Source organism: Aspergillus undulatus, assembly GCF_047715775.1.
Source record: "Aspergillus undulatus strain CBS 261.88 unplaced genomic scaffold BDV17scaffold_37, whole genome shotgun sequence".
NCBI classification, from domain to species: domain Eukaryota; kingdom Fungi; phylum Ascomycota; class Eurotiomycetes; order Eurotiales; family Aspergillaceae; genus Aspergillus; species Aspergillus undulatus.
The window spans coordinates 52,595-70,663 of NW_027396641.1; the positions used below are offsets into that span (position 1 = coordinate 52,595).

The following is an 18,069-nucleotide window of genomic DNA, read 5'->3' on the forward strand; positions in this document are numbered from 1 at the left end:
GTCACTGAAAGATGTAATAGTGTTTAAACATTCTAGTGCTCTAGGAACGATTTATCCAACGTGGCAGACGATAGGATTATGGCGTGTTGATTCGACTGAGGTAGTTCTTTACTTCTAAAGATCTGGTCTTGTGGTGTAGCGTTGCAGTGTTTTATGAAGTTGAAAGGCTGCAGGAGAATCTCAATAGTATGCTTACCCATACCTTGCAGAGAAGCCGCTCACGGCCTATATATATATAGTATATTCCGCATACTTTAGGAAGGAGGCCTATATACAGCTTCAAAAAATGACTTTAATTCAGCTAAAAAGGGCAAGAGTAAGGTCTCTAAACCTTCAGTGATTCAAAATACTAAAGATATGGCTCCTCGGGCACCTGAAGAGAATCGTTCCGCTTGCGAGGAGGATTGGATGCTGAAAGTCCCATCCTGACCGCAATACATGTTGCATTCGAAAACCAATAGCTATGATCGCGTTGCATATAGTGTGAAACATGGATAATGGCGATGATCAGAGAGCCCTGTAGGCGTTATAGCAGGCTCTGCTTTACATCCAGGTCATGCAAGAGCTTTGCCCTTGTGAAAAACGTCTCCTGTGCGGCTACGCGGTCTAAAAACCAGGCCTTATTGAGCAAATCATCTGTTGCATGTGGAACGGCGCTCGCAAGAATTGCCAGCAAGGCAAACATCGACGGGGTCCGCTGCCAGTTGTCCTGCACGAACCTGACGTGGTCGATTACTGGCAATGATATGTAGACTTTATCGAAGAATAAGCTCAAAAGGTGATCGCTATCAAGATCTAGAAACGTGAATAACGAGTATCGGGGGTTATTGAGGCCTGTACCAGATTATGCTGCTAGGGTAGGGTGGAGGTGCATCTTTATAGAGAAACTCTTTTGTCAGCCATGCTTATATTTCCGTTGACAGGCACATTGTGAGCAACTTGACATGAGGTGGCAGAGCCCAAGTCTTCTGTGAAAATTGTCATGGAGTCCGTTCCACCGTGCAGGGTCGACACATCATCGGGTTCACGCACACGATTTCGGGTCACCTTTGGGTGGCTAAATTAATTTTGTGCTGATTCCCGAAAAGTTTCGGAATTGGCGCTGGGGGCGCCACTTCGGTATCATTCGGTCCAGCCCCATAATACTACCGTCTACGTATCAGCTGCCTCGAGCGTTCCCAGTTCTAGCACTACAGTGCTGACCATGGCGGAGATAGCCAGACATGGTTAACTGGCTGGAAATGGTCAGCAGGTAAGGCATTCCCTTATACACATGGCTCTGTTGGACCATCGCGGTGGGTGGCTTACTAGGTGGTGTGTCGAAGCATCTCTCATTCCATCCCTCCTCCCGCTAATGGCACAGTTTGGTGTCCTCTGTGTTTCGCTATGCTTGTGGAACGAACGGCCAGCATTCTAAAGTTGCTGTGTCTGCATCGTAGGCGATCTACGCATCCCTACAGACTCTGTCTGGAACAAAAAGACATGCGGCCATTGTCGTCAAGCCATCTTGCAGGCGGTGTCAAGGAACAAACAGCTGGGCTTTACGGATTGCTTCTTGCCAAGCAGGGCTTCGTTACTGTAGCGTTCGATGCGGGATATCAGAGTGAGAGCTCTGGCGAGCCACGCCGTCTGGAGGATCCATCACAGCGAGTGCGTGAGGTTTGCGCGTCCTGCGCAGTCGCCGGGTCTCAAACTGAGAGATAATTTGGAAACGAGGCTGGGGGCTGCTTTTCTGTGCCTTTCATCTCTTTCTCTATTCTGTATAACTGTGGATTCTCCTCCAAGCTTGGTGCATACTTATGGAGATATCTGGTTCTACGGCAGTCACTGAGGACGCCATTGTGTATCTGCAGGACGTTCAAGCTAAATAATCTTTGTATTATAATCTGAGAGTCCAATTGCGATTCTGTCTGGAGGTCAGCAATAGAACTCTTCTATCCTCAAGCATCACCTCTGCCTAATTGGGCAATGGAACTGAATCCCGCGGAGGAAGCCTCCGCGGAACTGACATCCACGGAGATCCCTTCCGCCTCGACACCGAATCACCACCTGTATAGCTCCTCGCGAAACCCCCCGTGGGTCTTCAGCGATCCATTCCTGTATTCCGGTACTACCTGCAATTGAATACTGGTCTCCTATTGGTCTGCTCCACTGACCTGGCGTCTCACTCAGTAGTCACTAGAACCTCAGGCGATGACGGTGCCTTGCAACAGATAGTAAAGATAAATATACCTAAAGTAGGGTCAAAAAGTATCGAATAGAAGTGAGGAAAGCCTTGCTATTTATCTTAAGCTTAGGAGAGTAGGCCCTTAAGTTCTATAAACTCTTATTTCTTACCCTTTCTTATCCCTACTCACCCAAGTAGGTAATATTCCCACCATGTTAGTACCTATCTCACCTATACTCAACCAAGACTTGGTATTTATCACCCTTAAAAGCAGCAGCGTCCTCAGGGCTCATTGAACTTCTAACCACGTTGATAATAGTGGCTCAAGTACGGCTAAGCGGACGGGAAGTCTTGCTCTCTGTGAAAAAGTAGTAAGTATAAAAAAAAATAAAAACGACAAAAAACATACAACAGCTGGGATTCGCATGTGGTCACCCACCATACTACTAACCAGCCGGCGTGTGGCTTAAGTACGGCTGAGCGGACGGGAAGCCCTGTTCTCCACACCCTGTGGTCGTATGTATTAGACAAGTCTTTGAAGTAAGTTACGTAGCAAATGCGGTTTCCTGCTGGTTCCGCGACAGGGAATTTTCCTGAATCCAGAGCTTAAGCTATATCTTCTCTCTATACTTTCAAGGCTAAATGAAATAATTACGTCGCGGCGTTAATTCCCTCAAGTTTGAGACAGATGTTGGACTCGAAAGCCGGAAGATTCCATCTAGGGCTATCGTTAAAGCATACGACCCTGCAACGGGATATAGAGATGGGAATAGGCATATGAACGCGGCGGGAAACGTTGAACGTAACAGATACTAAAGAAGTAACTCCCGCCTGACGCAGGTGGCATATGAAGCGGCCATCGAGAGCAGTAAATGTGCAAGCTGGCCAGACTCCAAGGCGGAAGTATGTGAATAAAGCCCCGTCGAGCATGGGGTTCATTTTATTCTTCCCGGCCATGATAATTCGCAAACAACCCACTACAATCACACCGGTGCCAATCCATGGTCATATGACCTGATTGAAGTATGCGAAGGGAAAAGATCCTATTCGATGGTGCAATTCATGTGAGTGCGCGAGTGCTTGGTGTTACCTTACACGAGACCGGGATTTATATACCCTAACACCCCGTCACTCATCGCAAAGAACCACATACACGTGGATAGGTCCTAGACTCAATAGACCGCATTCCATTGCGTATCCAAGGGACCGGGTTTATAAAATACAATACGATGCAGTAAAGAGGGAAGAACATTATTATATCTTGTTTTGGGATCAGAGATAGAGACATAAAGAGAAGTTGATTGTCTGTCCTCCACCACATCCCATCACCGACACCGATAGAGACTTGCTGAGGCCGCTCTGCGGTGTCCAATTCAAGTAGCAACTAAACTAGGCATAATTCTGCGAGCGAGCGCAAACAACACCCCAGCGAACATCATTCTGGATAGATGGAATGGGTGGTTAGCCAGCTAGTCAGACACGACATTCTACCAAATCCGGCTTCGCCAAATGCCACTGGAGTCATTCGCCAGTGGAGATACAGGCCTGGACTCAACTCACAATTGTATATCCGTAAACCGGGTCGGTCTAGATTAATCAAATACCATCTATTAGCCTTTGAATGCTCAAGAACATATAGAATAGATGCCGGCGGGGAGAAGTTGACGTACACCCCGTGGACAGAAACATATGGGGACGATGTCGCCATTTCGATAATACCCTGCGACCTAGAAGATGGTGATTATCTGAGTGTTTTTTTCTTTCGTGGTTGTATATAGGAGAGCATGGAGAACAGGGCATATGCTTACACTTCCTATACCATAACAGTCGGGTAGATATTGAGCTCGTGTAGAGACGCACAAGAGTGCCAGAGGAATGATTGAGAGGAGCTTCATGTTTTCAAATACAGAAGAGATTCAATGGGTTTCAAGGCAGAATGTGAAGTTGAGATAGACTGATTCGAAGATGATAAGAGGGCCCGTGGCCATTCTTATAGCTGGTATGCAAAGGGGTATAGTATAGAGCACGCGAGGGTGAAGGTGGCTCAAACGAGGCCGGAAAGCGAGCATACTAGGCCGGGTTGCACAACGAAAAAAAAAAAACCCCGCATACAGCATGTAATGTAAAATCATGTCAGTTGATCATTGCAAGAAAGCCAGAAAAAATTTCCGAGTTCTTTTCACGGAGCTTGGCCCTGGCCTAGAACGTCATGGACTCACTCTTTGAGACTGCATCTATTATCGCGCCTCACGAGCCAAAGGGATATATAGTTATTGATCCTGAATCTGTACAACATATTCAGCCCAGGGGGGATCAACGTCACTGATTTCCTTGCCGGCTACCCTAGAGGGTGCAGGGCCTCTTCTCAGTGCAGGATATCCCAAGTTTGACTGTCTAGTCCTGGTCCTGCGGGTATATACGTGAACGATGGCAGGACCCAATGCTATAAACAAAAGCGTTTGTCTATGCGTCTATTTGGGTAGGAAAAAGACCAAGTCCCTCCCTCCTCTACAACTGGCACCTTGATAAGTACATTCTGGTTGCACTACTCGGTCAAGCCATACCCTCAAAAATAGTCTCCAACTTTCCTTCTCATACACAAGCTCTTCCTAACACGACCACAAAGGTTGAACAATTAAGGAGTCACAAGGCCCTCGAATGAAGCCACGCAGCTTACTATTCGATAAGTTGGGGGCTACGGGTTTCATTGCGGGGACTCCAGAGGGAGTAGCATGTAATGCAACGTGGCGTTGGTCTACATCCTCGGAACGGTACTGATGGAGTATAACCAGCCGAAGACTCTCCAGCTCGGTCTTCAGCCCGAGTTGCTGAGCAGCAAGTAATACATTGTGATTATTTGGTGGAGGATTATCTAGGAAAGGCACTGACGGACCGATCCATCATCTCACATCGCAATGTGGATAACTGGCGCAGTTACATCTTCTTGCATCAGGCATCAGAGGCTGTCGGGATCTTTAATGCCCCAACAGATGCGTTTCTCTCTGATCGCCATTTCTCTGTGATGGTGCACAAGATACATATAGCATCTTGTCTTGCCAATTGATGATGCCTGAGCGTAGGCGGACATGATGCGTCAGCTCACCCAAAACCCAACTCATTGCAGCTCTCATGGAGAAGAAGGATGTGACATCTTGTGAATTCGCATCTACCTTGATCTACGCTTATTTCGCTGAAACGTGTGCTATTCCAATCTAAGCTTTTATGCCCGAGACTGACAATGGAAAGAAACAGATAGATTTCCTCAGCAGGCTTAGTTGAGAGGATAGACATTTCAAGTTGGACCACACCAGCATTTCTCCGCCATTCCCGTTTATGTTTCCCGGTCTCAGACCAAACTGACTAACCCTAGGTTTCACTCATCACCAAAACGCCTCAGAGTACTCAACATCCCTAAAGCCACCCTTCAGAACCCCATAAATAGATTTTCGGCAGTCATCCGCCATCTGTGCTGGCCGAAACGCCAGCTCCACGATACGAAACAAGGGGACCGCGAACACCATCATCAACCATACAATCAGAATACCTGGACAGCATGCTTTTTTGGCCCTCATAAACGCCAGTCTGCTTCTTTACTACTTCCAAAGCCTTGGTCATTTGAACAACTTGTCCATCGATGATTCTGTTTACAATGATTCCAATCCCGTCAAACCATCGGATTTTCGAGATTCTGAATATCATCTGCTCAGCAGTTCGATATCCTCGGCAACCTCGACGAGAACGGTACCTTCTACCCGTTCGCAGAAATCAGCCACGGAGTCCCGTATAATCTCCTCTGGCCGATGTCGCTTGTCGCTGGGTGCGAGTTCGCATCGGATGACCAGATTATGCTTTGCAACTGAGGCTTGCGATACTCCTATGCGACCATGGGTCGTTCCTGATCACATCCAGGCCAGGAAAAGCCCGTGCCAGATCAAAGGCACACCGAGGGTGGCGTCAACCACGGATGAAGAAGCCGAAGCCGGCCGACTCTGCACCTGCAGCCCTACCGAGTCCGTGACAGGCGGATGTCGGATGACTATCGCGTAACAAAGTTGACGGGTTATTTGGAGCCGATTGAATCAACCATGGTTTTGCATGCGGGCTTGGTGTGTGATTTAGGTTCTTGGGCCGGGACTCGGTGGGTCGCGCAAGGACAAAGTTCGGCGGTTCCTTCCCCAAAGGGGGGTAGATTTGCGAGCGAGAGGACCCACTTGAGCATGTTGATTATCTTATCTCCGAGGCCCACTTTCGGCTCCGCGGGGGTCGTTGATTGTTCAACGGAGGCGTTCGAGACCAGGGGCATTAATGATGCGAATATGTGTACAGCCATTGTGGAAGTGCTCGTAGCAGATTCTATCAGATTGTCTCATGTTATTCTATTGAGTGTCTAGATCTTCACCTGAATACGGGAGTATACGGAGTACGGGTTGAACGATAGTTGGATAAAACATAGTAGCGGGATGGATGTCAAGATATCAATATTATATGGTATGGGGTAGGGTTGATATATCGATCACAGTCCTAAAGCTGTCTCGACGAACAATGGCTATTAAATCAATGCCAAAAAGCCCCCCAAATACCCCCCTTCACCTCTCCAACCCTCCTCAAACCTCCGACACCGCGGATGCCCAAAGTCCTCCTTCGACCCCTGCGGCGAAATAGGCACGGCGCAGAACTCTTCATCTCTGCAACCGCGAAATTCCTTCCACACCGTCCAATCGAGATACTCGACCAGTTGTCCAACAGCAGCATGTACAACTCGATCATCAGACTCACCCCGTAGATTAACGAGTGTCGAGCAGATCCTATGGCTGATTGCGTAGATCGCCCGACCCGCAAGAGTCGTATTCGCGTCCGGCGCGGAGAGGAACTGTGTTGCACAGAGGGAGATGGATTCCTCGGCGTCGGGACTATCAAAGGACGCCAGTACCCGGATAATTCTAGAGCCCGCGCTCTCTTCAAATTCAGACTTCGCACGTCCCTAGTCTCCTTCAACCGTCTTGAAGGTTTCACAAAAACCATAGCATGCTCGGGCTCGAACGCCTTCCACCCAATCTCCTTAAGGTGGTCTGGTCGTGCGTTTCCATGATATAGATGAATTCCTTCCGGGACGCTGGCGAGGAAGAAAGACATGCCGTTGTGGTGCAGTGAAGAGCCGAATTGCCTCATTGAATCGTGAATGGCGTTGAAGATGTGATTTGCATTCTGGAGGGGCTCTGCTATATTGGTTGTACTAAGGGCTTCAAGAGCTCCTGGTAGAAGCTCTGCGAGTGTTGGGAGTTTCATTGCTTGGCTAGTTGTGTGGTACTAGCCATGGCTGAGAGAGATAAGGAGAGGGTGAGGTCCAACTCCCAACTTACAACGTCTGGGATGGGAATGTGCGCACTGGGACCTCCTGGATGTGGAATTAGCAGTTCAACAGCCGGACCACTCGGTTTGAAAGATGCCAAACTTAGCTCCTAGTCGGGATATCGTCGGTTGAGCCATTAATGCTCAAACCTCAAACATGGAGGCCTTTTAACTCCGAGGATCCACCGCCAACCTCGGCCTTAACAGTAACCAGGCCCATAGCCCTAAGCCACGACCGCGGGAAGATCAGCAGGAACCCGTACGTAATTATTGCAGAATTCAACGGTCAGAGGAGATAGATTGGTCCGTAGGTACTGTTTCGGAGGCTTCAGAGGAGATGTCTGAGTTGGAAACAAGTTACGTGGTTACAATACGCCAGTAGTGACGACGCCTAACGATCCGAAGCAGCACGAGGGCCACCCGGCGAAGGCGTATATAAGCCTCGTATATATCTGGCGGAACACATGGTTTTAGAAAACATGCTTTATCGACTTTGACATCGACTCTGACTCACTGTCTCGATTATTTTTCATGGCGACCTTTCTTACCTGGTCCGGGCTTGCACTGGCCTTGTCCGCCGCTGTCATTCCAGCCCACGCCCAGCTATACGACACAGTCATCCAGACCGAGTACGGCCCTGTTCAGGGGTTCAAGTACTTTAATCAGTCGACCCTCGAAAGGAACTGGGGCGTGTCTGAGAGCAATGTCGCGGCCTTCCTGAGCATTCCCTTTGCAGCCGATACCGCGTACGAGAACCGCTGGAAGGCACCGCAGCCGCGCGAGCCCTGGAATGAGACTTACGTCGCGGATACCTGGGGTCCTGGATGCCCGACCAGCTACGCAACCGACTACAGCGAAGACTGTCTTAGCGTGAACATCTGGACTGGAGCCAACTCCTCTTCTGATAAACTGCCTGTCTTTATCTACAACCAGGGCAGCGACCAGCCAAGCAATGATCCCACGTACTACGGCGGCGGTCTCGCCCGCAAGGGCCTCGTCGCAGTGACCTTCAACCGCCGCGACGACGTCCTCGGCTACCTCGCACATCCCGAGCTGAACGCTGAATCCCAGTCCGAGAACGGGCACAGCTCGTCCGGTAACTACGGTATCCTCGACTTCCTGGAGCTTCTCAACTGGGTGCAGCGCAACATCGAGCAGTTCGGTGGTGACCCAAATCGCGTCACGGTCGCCGGTCAATCATTCGGTTCAGCGCAGGTCTACCACGCCGTCAACAGCGAGCTCTTCAGCGGTCTCTTCCACGGCGCCATTGCTGAAAGCGGCTTGCGCTATCCCCGCGATACCCTCCTTGCCGGTCTCGCAACCTCGTATGTAACTATGCCCAAGGCCCTCGAGAACGGGCTCAACTATACTGCCTGGCACAACGCCTCTTCCATCGCTGAGCTCCGCCAGTTACCCCTCGAAGAGATCCTCATCGGCTCCGGCGACCGCGTCACAGACGCCGACATCTGGTGGGTAACCGCCCTATCCGCCATGTACCCCCTTAAATTTAAGCCCGTGCTTGACGGCTACGTCCTGCCCGCGAAGTACATTGACATCTTGCAAAACGGCCCAGCCAACGATGTCCCCCTGATAACGGGCAACACAAAAGACGAGAGCGGCGCCTCAACATCAACGAACTACACCGCCGCCGAATACAAGGACTACTGCACGCTCAAATATGGCAACCTCTCGGCAGAGTACTTCACTCTCTATTCAGGCCATAATACTACGGAAGCCAGTAGCGCCTGGAACGCCGCGGCCCGGGATACATCGCTCGTCTCATCGTGGGCATTTGGCCGCGACTGGATCAAGTCTGCTGCCAGCCCGTTCTACACGTACTACTGGGACCATGCCCCGCCGTCACAGAACCAGGGGGCGTACCATGAATCCGAGGTGTTTTATACCATGGATACACTGTATGCAAATAGCGGGGACCATGCGTGGACGGAGTACGATTATGAAGTTGCGGCGAAGATGTCTGGGTACTGGCTGAACTTTGCTGTGACGGGGAACCCGAACTCGGGGCCGTATGGTAACCTCACTCATTGGGCGCCTGTTGATGGGGTGAGGGAGACGGTTTTCCATGTTGGGAATGCATTTGAGGATACGAACCTTGCGAAGCCTGAGCAGGTGGAGTTGATCTTGGAGTACTTTGCTCAGCAGACGGCTTACTAGCTTGGTTGTTTTGTCGTCGATAGTGTCTGGGTGGCGAGTAGCCAGGAATTTGTAGGATGAATTGTGATTGGTCGAGCGAGGCCAGGATCAAGGCGACGTCGGTGAATTGGAGCAAGAGGTGCTGTATAGATAGTGTTCTGTTGTACTCTAGGTGAAGGGCCGCAACGCCCGGTTACCATGTGAGTCAATGGATTATAATACACTGAACGAAGGGGCGCAAATAAGGTACTAGTAGTACACATAATACGTCTTCCTGTGCAACTAACAGTCTGCCCTTTTGTCCCTGAAAACACATACTCGGCTCCCTTCAAGTATCATGTTCATGGTGAGATGGGCCTCGTCCAGCTGCAGGCTATCCAGCTCTTCGTGCCAGCATAAATGACAGTTATAGAATAGCCGTCAGGCTTCTAGCAGTCCTATTTACTATATGCTGTGTTAGTTTACAGCTGTACATTCCACCCCATAGCTCGCCAAGCATACCAGCTCTCAAGAAACGAGGATACTCTTCCAGCTTAACAGGCCAGCCAAAGCTGCGTTGTCAATATAACAAGGATACGTGTATACCACTGTGAGCCAAATTTCCTTCAATGATGAGATGAGATGTTGAATCTCTGCAACCCCGCAAATGCATTTGTCCTAGTCCTCGGCTGTAGGTTAGCACAGCGGGGCACCGGCACGACTGGTAAAAGTTCTGCACACTCTCTTGCTGTCTGAGGTACCTACTCAATGAGGGGATCCCAAGTCGCACTAAGCACGGGGTTGCATCGTTCCAGAGATCAAAGTTCTCTGGATGCATGCATGCCTTCCAAGTTCCCACTGTCAGCACAGCGAGCCAAGGCTGGGAATCCATGTAAGAATCGAACCAATCGAACCGAGGAAAGGGTCCCTGCTCTTATGGCCAATACTGGAACGCCATCAGAGCTGGATGGTAAACAATGGGTGCAATCTAGCGACTGACGCAGGGTGTGATGTACATGCATCCAGATCATGCCAGCGAGTACATTCCCCGCATCTAGATAAGCCATTCCGGTGCACTGCAGTACAAAGATCGATCGGAGTCTGGTAGCTACCTGGATGTGTCAGACAGGTTAGCAATGTAATTTTAATAGAGCCGTCAAGGCCTTTCATGCTGACCTGCAGGTAAACAATAGTCTGCATCGGATTTACATACCCTGCAGATGATCTGCCCCTACCATCTGCGTTGCAAGGGAGGGAGCAGATCTCGGGACTCCGGGTGTCGACCCATTGATCGGACATTCTCGGCGGGCTTCAAGTCCCGCTCTCTCTCTTCTTCTTTTTTTTTTTTTTTTTTTTTTTTTTTTTTTTTTTTTTTTTTTTTTTTTTTTTTTTTTTTTTTTTTTTTTTTTTTTTTTGGACTAGTTGAGAATGATATCTAGTAATGCGTCACAGTGCATGCTGCCTGGAAGGGAATCGTCGTGATATCTCATGTCATCCTGCCAAACTGCCGACATGGCCCGCTTCATTAAGATGGAAGTGCATTTGTGCTGCTGATGGCCAACGACTTCGCGCTTCCTTTCTTATTTTGTTTTTTATTCCCTGAGTTCAAGGATGCGACTCTTCTTCGTCCTGTCTTATCCTACGTCACGCGTAATCTAAGAGCATGGATACCTGCACTACATGACCCAATCAGCTCTGTATTACCCGCTGGGGGCTCCCGGCCTCGATGTCATTCAATATCACATTGCATGCTGCATTCAGGACTGGTTCGTGCCTTGGTTGTCCTCTCACGGTCAGCAGTGAGCATGTCAGCTCGGACACTAAGAGAAGTATAAGTATTCGTGAAGGGTAGCCACAAACCCCGTATCCCGTCGACTTATCTCTATCTCGTTTTCCCCAATAACCCGGGCATCGAATTACCTGCAACGACAAGATGAAGCTCTCCTCTATGTTGACTTTAGGTCTTTTCAGCATCTCAGCTACTGCTCAAATTGACGATTGCCAGGGTGGATACGGAAGTGTAAGCCTCTCGACATAACATCTCGCATGCAGTATTCAGTGAACTAAAGCATTATAAATTGCAGATTGCTACCGTCTTTTTAGACGGCTCGCCATTTAGGCTCTGTAACTGCCCACCAGGCGTACGTTTAACTTTTACCATCCCCTTACTTTGGTCAAGGAAGAGTGGGATGATTCCCAGTTGTCGATGCTCGCGAGCTAACAGGATATCACACAGAATGATCCTACTCCAGCAACCATACGAGTCAGTCAGATGAATTTCCGCTTGATTGACACTCACCTTAAACCTGTTGTATGCGATGACTGACTAGGTCGTTTGTAAAATAGGGCAAGAGCGATGACGTATGGGCTATTATGTGCCTTGGGGCTAGATAGGTCTTTACGGGAAAGACAGTTGTAGGGATATATCTAGGTTACTGATACTTCAAGAAGAAGACCATTGTTGTATGGTGGGAGAAAGTACGCAGCTATTGGCCGAACTAGGTTTTTTATTGTCAAACACACATTCTACACGAAGTCTCGCCAATCGCTTCACTCGTGCATCTCCACGGTTTTGTTAAAAGTCTTTAATATGGAACTTCCAGTACGTTGGCTACGGTAGATAATTCCTGGGCCATCGTACAATCAATCACAGCCCAAAGAACGAATTTTAGCTTCAACACGGAATTCTCGACAGTGTAACGGATGATTTCGTCCATCTAATCTGTGTGTTCAAAGAAGACGATCCTACTATATCAACAAGTTGCACTTGCAGAATCCAGCACCCCATACTACTACCCCCGCGTCCAGTCTGCTTTGCAGATACACTTTCAATCTCATCATGCATGCTACCTGCAAGATGGAATCTTACCTATGCTCGGGTGCTGTTCTCTTACCAACTGTAATTCATGGATGTTTTCTGCTTGCATAGGCACAATTCTAATCGACCGTCGCGATTCCGCACGCCCAATGACTACTGATGAAAACTATGAATAGGGCCATGATTCCCGTGGCCCTTCTAGGCAATCTAGTCAACTCAGTATACAGGATTCGTAAATGGATGGATTATATGCCTGTGTATTCAATACTGGCAAGATACGAGTGTAGCCAAGGACGAGTGTCTCAGCAAAAAAATACTGTGGAATCCCTGACAGATCTCCTTTGACCGACGGGGGAGAGAGCCGTGCTTACGCTCTCAAAAGCACGCGCTATGGACGAATGGCAGTCTGGATCCTGAGCTCTGGAGTATATCCCGCTCATAGTCTCCATCGGATCTGCTTACGTGCAGGTACTAGTTCTGCAGGATACAACGCATGGGAACTCGATAGTTGCTCCGGTCTCTACTCGCTTCCGCTGAACTATTCCTTTCAGAATACATTATGTCGATCGGTTGGCTCCGGACTGAAAATTAGATAGCGCAAGGGCTTACCCTCCACCATGGACGGCTTGTCAAAAGCAATACAATAAGCTGACTCCAGCTCAACGATCTGCACTGCGCATGCAATAGTGTGTCATGTCCTACACGGCTGGTTGTAGGTATCCCATGATAATACCATTCCCCTTGTCAGTATTCACGGAGATGATTATCTCAATTTCAAGTCAAGTGTAGATAGTGTAACATATTCCGAACTCCATCGAGTCATGCAAATGTTTTCGTCGGAGACCCTCGTTATTCATGTCACATCTTAGAGCAAAGACTTGATATCACATTATGATGTTGCTGGTTCAGGAGAACCGAGTCTCTTGCCCTGTCTTTACAGTCTTACCAATTGACATGCCTGGCCAGGTATATTTGTTCTTTATTACGGCCCCATGGGCTCTTGATAACCAGTAGACTTTTCTTTCATGGTTTGCCGTCTTATTCGTATACGCTATCTTATCTTGGCCATTATGTAGAACGCGGCTTCAGCAAAGGCATCCGGTTCTTTTGTTGCCAACGTTGCCTCGCTCGTCTGCGACCTTCGTACTATGGTTTCACCGAAGACAACATGGATAGAGGCTTTCGGGAGCACCAAGCAAGCACACTTCTAATTCAGCACTCACTCATTTGACTCCAAATTTAGTGTGCCGTATCCGTCTTCAAGCCACCGCAAGCGAGGTGTGCTATCCAGAAACCTTTCTTTTGTTTGTTGCTCGAAGCGAACATCAGCTTGCTCAGCTAATATCTCTAGTATTCTTCCATTGACGGACTACCCATTTTCACTTCATTTTGTTTGAACTCCACCGAACAGTTGCCGCTTAGGCTGCCCAAGTTGAAGTACGGCGCCCTCCATCACAAAGCGTGAGCTGTGCATACAGTGTACTATCGGGCTAGGACTAGGGCTAGGGCTAGCGGGGTGATGGGAAAAGCAATGAGCTCAGGATCAGATTGCCCAGATTTGACTACCTGGGGCCATGTGCTAGTAAGGACTCTTTTAGGGAATGTCTCCCAATACGCCAATATTGTGCGCTTCTTCGGTAGCACCTTGTTGACAAACCCCCATTGCGTGATGCCGTTGCTACGAGCGAACGAAACGCCAACCATATTTCTGATTTCAAAGTATTGAGCTCTGTAAGTGCATCTGCCTCCTACTATGCTGATTTTGTTTCCTGCCAGACTGTAAGTGTCTCGTGGGGGTCTGAGCGAGTGGGATGAAGGGTGCACGAGGTGGCACCGGGGAGGAACGGCAGCCGTTTTGAGTGCGGGATGAACAGGTGACTCCATTTAGTCCCCAGCGTATCCATAGCCTGGAAATTAGGTGAGTATAGCAGTGGGGGCGTGGAGTCTATAGAATTGTTGATGCTCAGCTCAAGTGGAGTACCGTATCTCTATTGGGGAAGGCGCGGGTGTGCCGTCTGGGGCCCATACGTACTCTTGCTCCTCGAACAATACTCCGGAGTCCAACGTCAGCTCACTTCTTAACTTCTTCCCTCCTGACTCTTTCCCCTTCACCTTCGCGCATTCTCTGCAGTCTTGGATCTCTCTTTCAGGTTTGACTCATCCCAATGCAGCGGTGAACGTGACTAACTCATCCTCGCAGTACACGTGCCTATCACAACTCCGCATTCCTCTGAACCCTGCAGGACTGAAGCACGTTCCCACGGAGCTCACATCGTGATTCGGCTTGGATCAAGGCTGCCTCAAGCTCGAGTAACACAGTTTCTTGTTTCTGGTTCAACGCGGAGTGGGTTGTTGAAAATATCCCCCGCATTCGACCAAGCGTCAGCATTCGACTTCTTAGCGGTATCCGGAGGACTTCAGCTGTCTATCTTTTGCTGCCTGAAGCTCTTGTTCTGCATTTACTTCGGAAGGGTTTCTACCGTTATAGGTTGCTCCGCAGATCAGCAGTTCGATCTCCAGAGGAAACCAAGGATCAAGCTTGGGCCAAGACCAAGAAACAAGAACAATCGCATTCTTCACCATGCCTTTCCTCGGCAGACCATCGTCATCACCCACCCAACCCCCCTCAACAACTCGAGAAGTGGACACCACATCGCGCCCAATTCGCGAATACTTCAACGGAATGCCGCACCAACCCCCTCAGGCGCCGGCGCATAAGGCACCAGGCGCACCAGCGCCTAATTCTTCTCGTCCTCATTCCACTCTATCCTCTTCCGAGTCAGAAACACAATTCATCTGGGAAGACATTGAACCTCCAGCGGAATACCTCGTTTACATGAACCGCTCCCAAACCACACTCTCAACATACTCAACACCTACGCAATCACATACAGAACCACAACCAGAATCAACAATGCTCAACCCCCTCCATCCGAACCCCTCATCTACTTCACACGACAGCACAAACACAGACAGCCAGAACCCACCCCTCTACAACGACGTCAGCGGCGCAGTCGTCGTCGACGCACACGGGTTCCCGCGGTTCCTAACGCCGCAGGAAGAAGCCGATCGAAAAGATACGTTGCAACAAGCGGTTCTCGAGCGCATGATGGGGTTGCCTAGAAGAACGGAGTTCAGCTGGGATGCGTCTGGGGGCCCGGTGTTGCCGAGGTATGAGCCGCCGCTTGCGGGGGCGGGAATGCGCTCGGGGGCGGATTCAGGGGGTGGCGCGGGGAAGAGATGAGCTTCTGGACTATGGAGTCTAGACTTTACCACTTGACTCGGGGGAGGTCACGCGGGCGGGGGAGGGGTGAAAAGAGGGAATAAGTGACGACTGGGCATGAAGAGGCAGGGTTCGAGTTCTGCGTGCTCATTCGAAACCTTCGGGTGCAGGGAATAGCAGCTTGCCAGTATAGTCTTTTGTGCAGCGCCTTCCAGTAACGAAACTCCGGGGACATCGGCGGTGATTTCAGACTTTCAGTACTCGGGCTTTTGTTTTGTTCATGTCGTTTTGCGATGCGACTTTTTTTTTTTTTTTTTAAGATACCTTTCCCGCACCAGATTGCGCTTTACAATACCTATTTATCTATTATCCATCAATATTAACACCGTATTTTTATTTTGAACCCTGACTCCAGTATCTATACAACAATTCCATGACATCCACGCTCAGTCCAGTCCACTTCAACTCCTAAACAACCTCAGCCCTCCCTCCCCCTCATCCTCACTCCCACTCTCCCCATCTGCCCCATTGACCCTATCTACCTCATCCTCACTATCCTCCCCCAATAAACCCGCCGCACTCCGTCCAAGAAGACTAGCAAAAAACTCCTCCCTCGCCCGTCCAGTCCAACTCCCCCGATCCTCAGGCGCCATAAAATTCTGCAACTTCTCATGGACATCGAACCGCATTTTGCGGCCCTTGCTGGCGCGCGTGTCGACGTCACGCTTGACCTTATCTTTGCGCATTCCTGTGATGTGGTGCAGGTTTGTACCGTTGCGGGAGGGCAGGAGGTGCAGTGTATCCAGGCCGTTTGTTATTGCGTCGGAGGAGGACATTCGTTGGGAGACTAGGTCCCGGAGGAGGGATTGGTAGAAGGGGGTGTCGTCGTAGAGTTCATTTTCTGGGTTTGATACGGTGGAAGTAGTCCGGGGACGTTTGTTGCTGCGGACGTCGGCGGTTTCACTTGCGACATGCGCATCAAGAACAGCAATGATAGTCTGCTGTGCTGCCGAAGAACCAAGTAATTTCGTCTTCGAGTTCGCGAGTGTGGTTCCTGTGCCGCGAACCTTGAGAGACCATTTATCGAGGATTGCGCGGCGGTGCGTGAGAGACGAGGACTCGAGGTCTGCCATGCGCGCCCAGAGACTGGATGTCGATGTAGCTTGTGTTGCAGGCGCGGGGCGCTTGCGCTTCTTGGACTCGGACTCGTCCGGGTTCTGTGCGTCGACGAGGGTAAGACGGAGGTCTTCAAGCGTAGACCAGAGTGTAAGCGCGGCGGATTCAGCGGATTTGAAGGCGTCGCTTTCACTGTCGATGTCTTCTGCCTGGGTAGTAAGGAGCTGGTTGGAAGCCGTGAGGCCCTTCTGGAGCTTAATTCGAGCGTTGAGGAGGGCGTCGAATGTTGCGCGCTGTTGTTTCACGGCTTTTCCTTTTGTCGCGTCCGCTTTGGCGGCTTGAGAGATTGTTGCTGCGATTGTTTTTTGGTCGCTTGCCATCAGTTGGCGGAGTTCGTCGCGGTCGGTGGATGTTGATTCGAATGGTTTGGAGGTGGTCGAGGAGAATTGGACGCGGCGTTTGGGTTTCGCGGTTTCTTCTTCAGACTCGGATTCAGATTCGTCTTCTTCGTCTTCGTCATCCTCCGCGTCGGAACCGTCCTCGTCTTCGTCATCCTCCGCGTCGGAACCGTCCTCGTCCTCGTCCTCGTCCGACCCGTCATCGTCGTCGTATTCGTGCTCGTCGAAGCTCTCCTCATCTTCGCTCTCTTCTGACCCATCCGTGTCCATACCATCCACTTCTACCCGCTTCTTCTTGCCGACGGACTTTGATTTCGCCGGTTTGTCATTTTCGCTCTCTTCAGAAACATCCTCTATGTCGAGCTCGTCATCTTCTTCCCCATCCTCACTCCCCTCATCGCTAGACCTCAACCCGAACGGATCATCATCACTTTCCTCCTCCAGCGCGTCTCGGCTAACACGCGACCCGGCGTACTGTTTCCCGAGCGAGATCGGGTCCTCTTTACGGAGTTTTGCTTTTCTGTAAACGAACCATTAGCACCAACCTCACTTCAGCTCAGACAGAAAATATCAGTAAACTAACCCAACAGCCTGGTAGTGCTCCCGTCCAGCATCAGCATCCTTCACAGGGGCCTCCTCATCGCTAGAGTTTCCGCCGCGCTCGATATCCTCGGGGTCGTAATCTAGTCGCGAGAGTTAGCTTTACTCACTCACTCCAACATGAAGATACCGGAGGGATAGGTGAGTAGTACCTCTCGGCGTAAGATCCTCCAGATCAGCAATCTGTTCGGCCAATGACTTCGGCGCCATTTTGTTATTCTCAAGATTGAAACGTAGATTGCAGCTCGTAGCAAAAATTATTTTT

General features: G+C 49.9%; 8 protein-coding genes across 8 annotated transcripts; 5 read left to right on the forward strand and 3 right to left on the reverse strand.

The window, feature by feature from the left end:
• Positions 1 to 1,302: 1,302 nt before the first annotated feature.
• On the forward strand, positions 1,303 to 1,994 carry BDV17DRAFT_267949 (uncharacterized protein). Its single transcript, XM_073758416.1, has one exon. It carries the CDS (start codon positions 1,387 to 1,389, stop codon positions 1,702 to 1,704), a length of 318 nt encoding a protein of 105 aa, XP_073613852.1. The 5' UTR covers positions 1,303 to 1,386; the 3' UTR covers positions 1,705 to 1,994.
• Positions 1,995 to 3,514: 1,520 nt separating this feature from the next.
• On the reverse strand, positions 3,515 to 4,067 carry BDV17DRAFT_267950 (uncharacterized protein). Its single transcript, XM_073758417.1, has 4 exons — positions 3,976 to 4,067; positions 3,838 to 3,894; positions 3,728 to 3,754; positions 3,515 to 3,607 (listed from the first exon to the last, which is right to left on the reverse strand). The coding sequence occupies exons 1-4, from the start codon at positions 4,060 to 4,062 to the stop codon at positions 3,557 to 3,559; spliced, it is 222 nt and encodes a 73-aa protein (XP_073613853.1). The 5' UTR covers positions 4,063 to 4,067; the 3' UTR covers positions 3,515 to 3,556.
• Positions 4,068 to 6,716: 2,649 nt separating this feature from the next.
• Positions 6,717 to 7,453, reverse strand: BDV17DRAFT_292914 (uncharacterized protein; the record flags this gene model as incomplete). The annotated part of the gene is made up of 2 exons (XM_073762466.1): positions 6,717 to 7,136; positions 7,187 to 7,453. The coding sequence occupies 2 exons, from the start codon at positions 7,451 to 7,453 to the stop codon at positions 6,717 to 6,719; spliced, it is 687 nt and encodes a 228-aa protein (XP_073613854.1).
• A 594-nt stretch (positions 7,454 to 8,047) lies between these two features.
• BDV17DRAFT_299278 (carboxylesterase/lipase family protein) lies at positions 8,048 to 9,691 on the forward strand (the record flags this gene model as incomplete). Its single annotated transcript, XM_073763843.1, has 1 exon — positions 8,048 to 9,691. One exon carries the CDS (start codon positions 8,048 to 8,050, stop codon positions 9,689 to 9,691), a length of 1,644 nt encoding a protein of 547 aa, XP_073613855.1.
• Positions 9,692 to 11,094: 1,403 nt separating this feature from the next.
• BDV17DRAFT_267953 (uncharacterized protein) lies at positions 11,095 to 11,526 on the forward strand. The gene is made up of 2 exons (XM_073758418.1): positions 11,095 to 11,415; positions 11,486 to 11,526. The coding sequence occupies exons 1-2, from the start codon at positions 11,203 to 11,205 to the stop codon at positions 11,492 to 11,494; spliced, it is 222 nt and encodes a 73-aa protein (XP_073613856.1). The 5' UTR covers positions 11,095 to 11,202; the 3' UTR covers positions 11,495 to 11,526.
• On the forward strand, positions 11,527 to 12,007 carry BDV17DRAFT_267954 (uncharacterized protein). Its single transcript, XM_073758419.1, has 3 exons — positions 11,527 to 11,669; positions 11,734 to 11,790; positions 11,886 to 12,007. Exons 1-3 carry the CDS (start codon positions 11,583 to 11,585, stop codon positions 11,973 to 11,975), a joined length of 234 nt encoding a protein of 77 aa, XP_073613857.1. The 5' UTR covers positions 11,527 to 11,582; the 3' UTR covers positions 11,976 to 12,007.
• Positions 12,008 to 15,048: 3,041 nt separating this feature from the next.
• On the forward strand, positions 15,049 to 15,711 carry BDV17DRAFT_292916 (uncharacterized protein; the record flags this gene model as incomplete). The annotated part of the gene is made up of 1 exon (XM_073762467.1): positions 15,049 to 15,711. The coding sequence occupies one exon, from the start codon at positions 15,049 to 15,051 to the stop codon at positions 15,709 to 15,711; it is 663 nt and encodes a 220-aa protein (XP_073613858.1).
• Positions 15,712 to 16,151: 440 nt separating this feature from the next.
• On the reverse strand, positions 16,152 to 18,014 carry BDV17DRAFT_282862 (AATF family protein; the record flags this gene model as incomplete). Its single annotated transcript, XM_073760267.1, has 3 exons — positions 16,152 to 17,724; positions 17,788 to 17,887; positions 17,957 to 18,014. The coding sequence occupies 3 exons, from the start codon at positions 18,012 to 18,014 to the stop codon at positions 16,152 to 16,154; spliced, it is 1,731 nt and encodes a 576-aa protein (XP_073613859.1).
• Between the last annotated feature and the right edge of the window lie 55 nt (positions 18,015 to 18,069).

Excerpts from the sequence above, each read along its gene's own strand:
- BDV17DRAFT_267949 (XM_073758416.1), top strand. The coding sequence starts at position 1,387 with ATGCTTGTGGAACGAACGGCCAGCATTCTAAAGTTGCTGTGTCTGCAT.
- BDV17DRAFT_267950 (XM_073758417.1), bottom strand. The coding sequence starts at position 4,062 with ATGAAGCTCCTCTCAATCATTCCTCTGGCACTCTTGTGCGTCTCTACA. Across the intron at positions 3,755-3,837 it reads TATGTTTCTGTCCACGGGGT|ACCGACCCGGTTTACGGATA; the intron begins GTACGTCAACTT and ends TGATTAATCTAG. Across the intron at positions 3,608-3,727 it reads CGGTTTACGGATATACAATT|AATGATGTTCGCTGGGGTGT; the intron begins GTGAGTTGAGTC and ends CCATCTATCCAG.
- BDV17DRAFT_267953 (XM_073758418.1), top strand. The coding sequence starts at position 11,203 with ATGGCCAACGACTTCGCGCTTCCTTTCTTATTTTGTTTTTTATTCCCT.
- BDV17DRAFT_267954 (XM_073758419.1), top strand. The coding sequence starts at position 11,583 with ATGAAGCTCTCCTCTATGTTGACTTTAGGTCTTTTCAGCATCTCAGCT. Across the intron at positions 11,670-11,733 it reads GCCAGGGTGGATACGGAAGT|ATTGCTACCGTCTTTTTAGA; the intron begins GTAAGCCTCTCG and ends TATAAATTGCAG. Across the intron at positions 11,791-11,885 it reads TCTGTAACTGCCCACCAGGC|AATGATCCTACTCCAGCAAC; the intron begins GTACGTTTAACT and ends GATATCACACAG.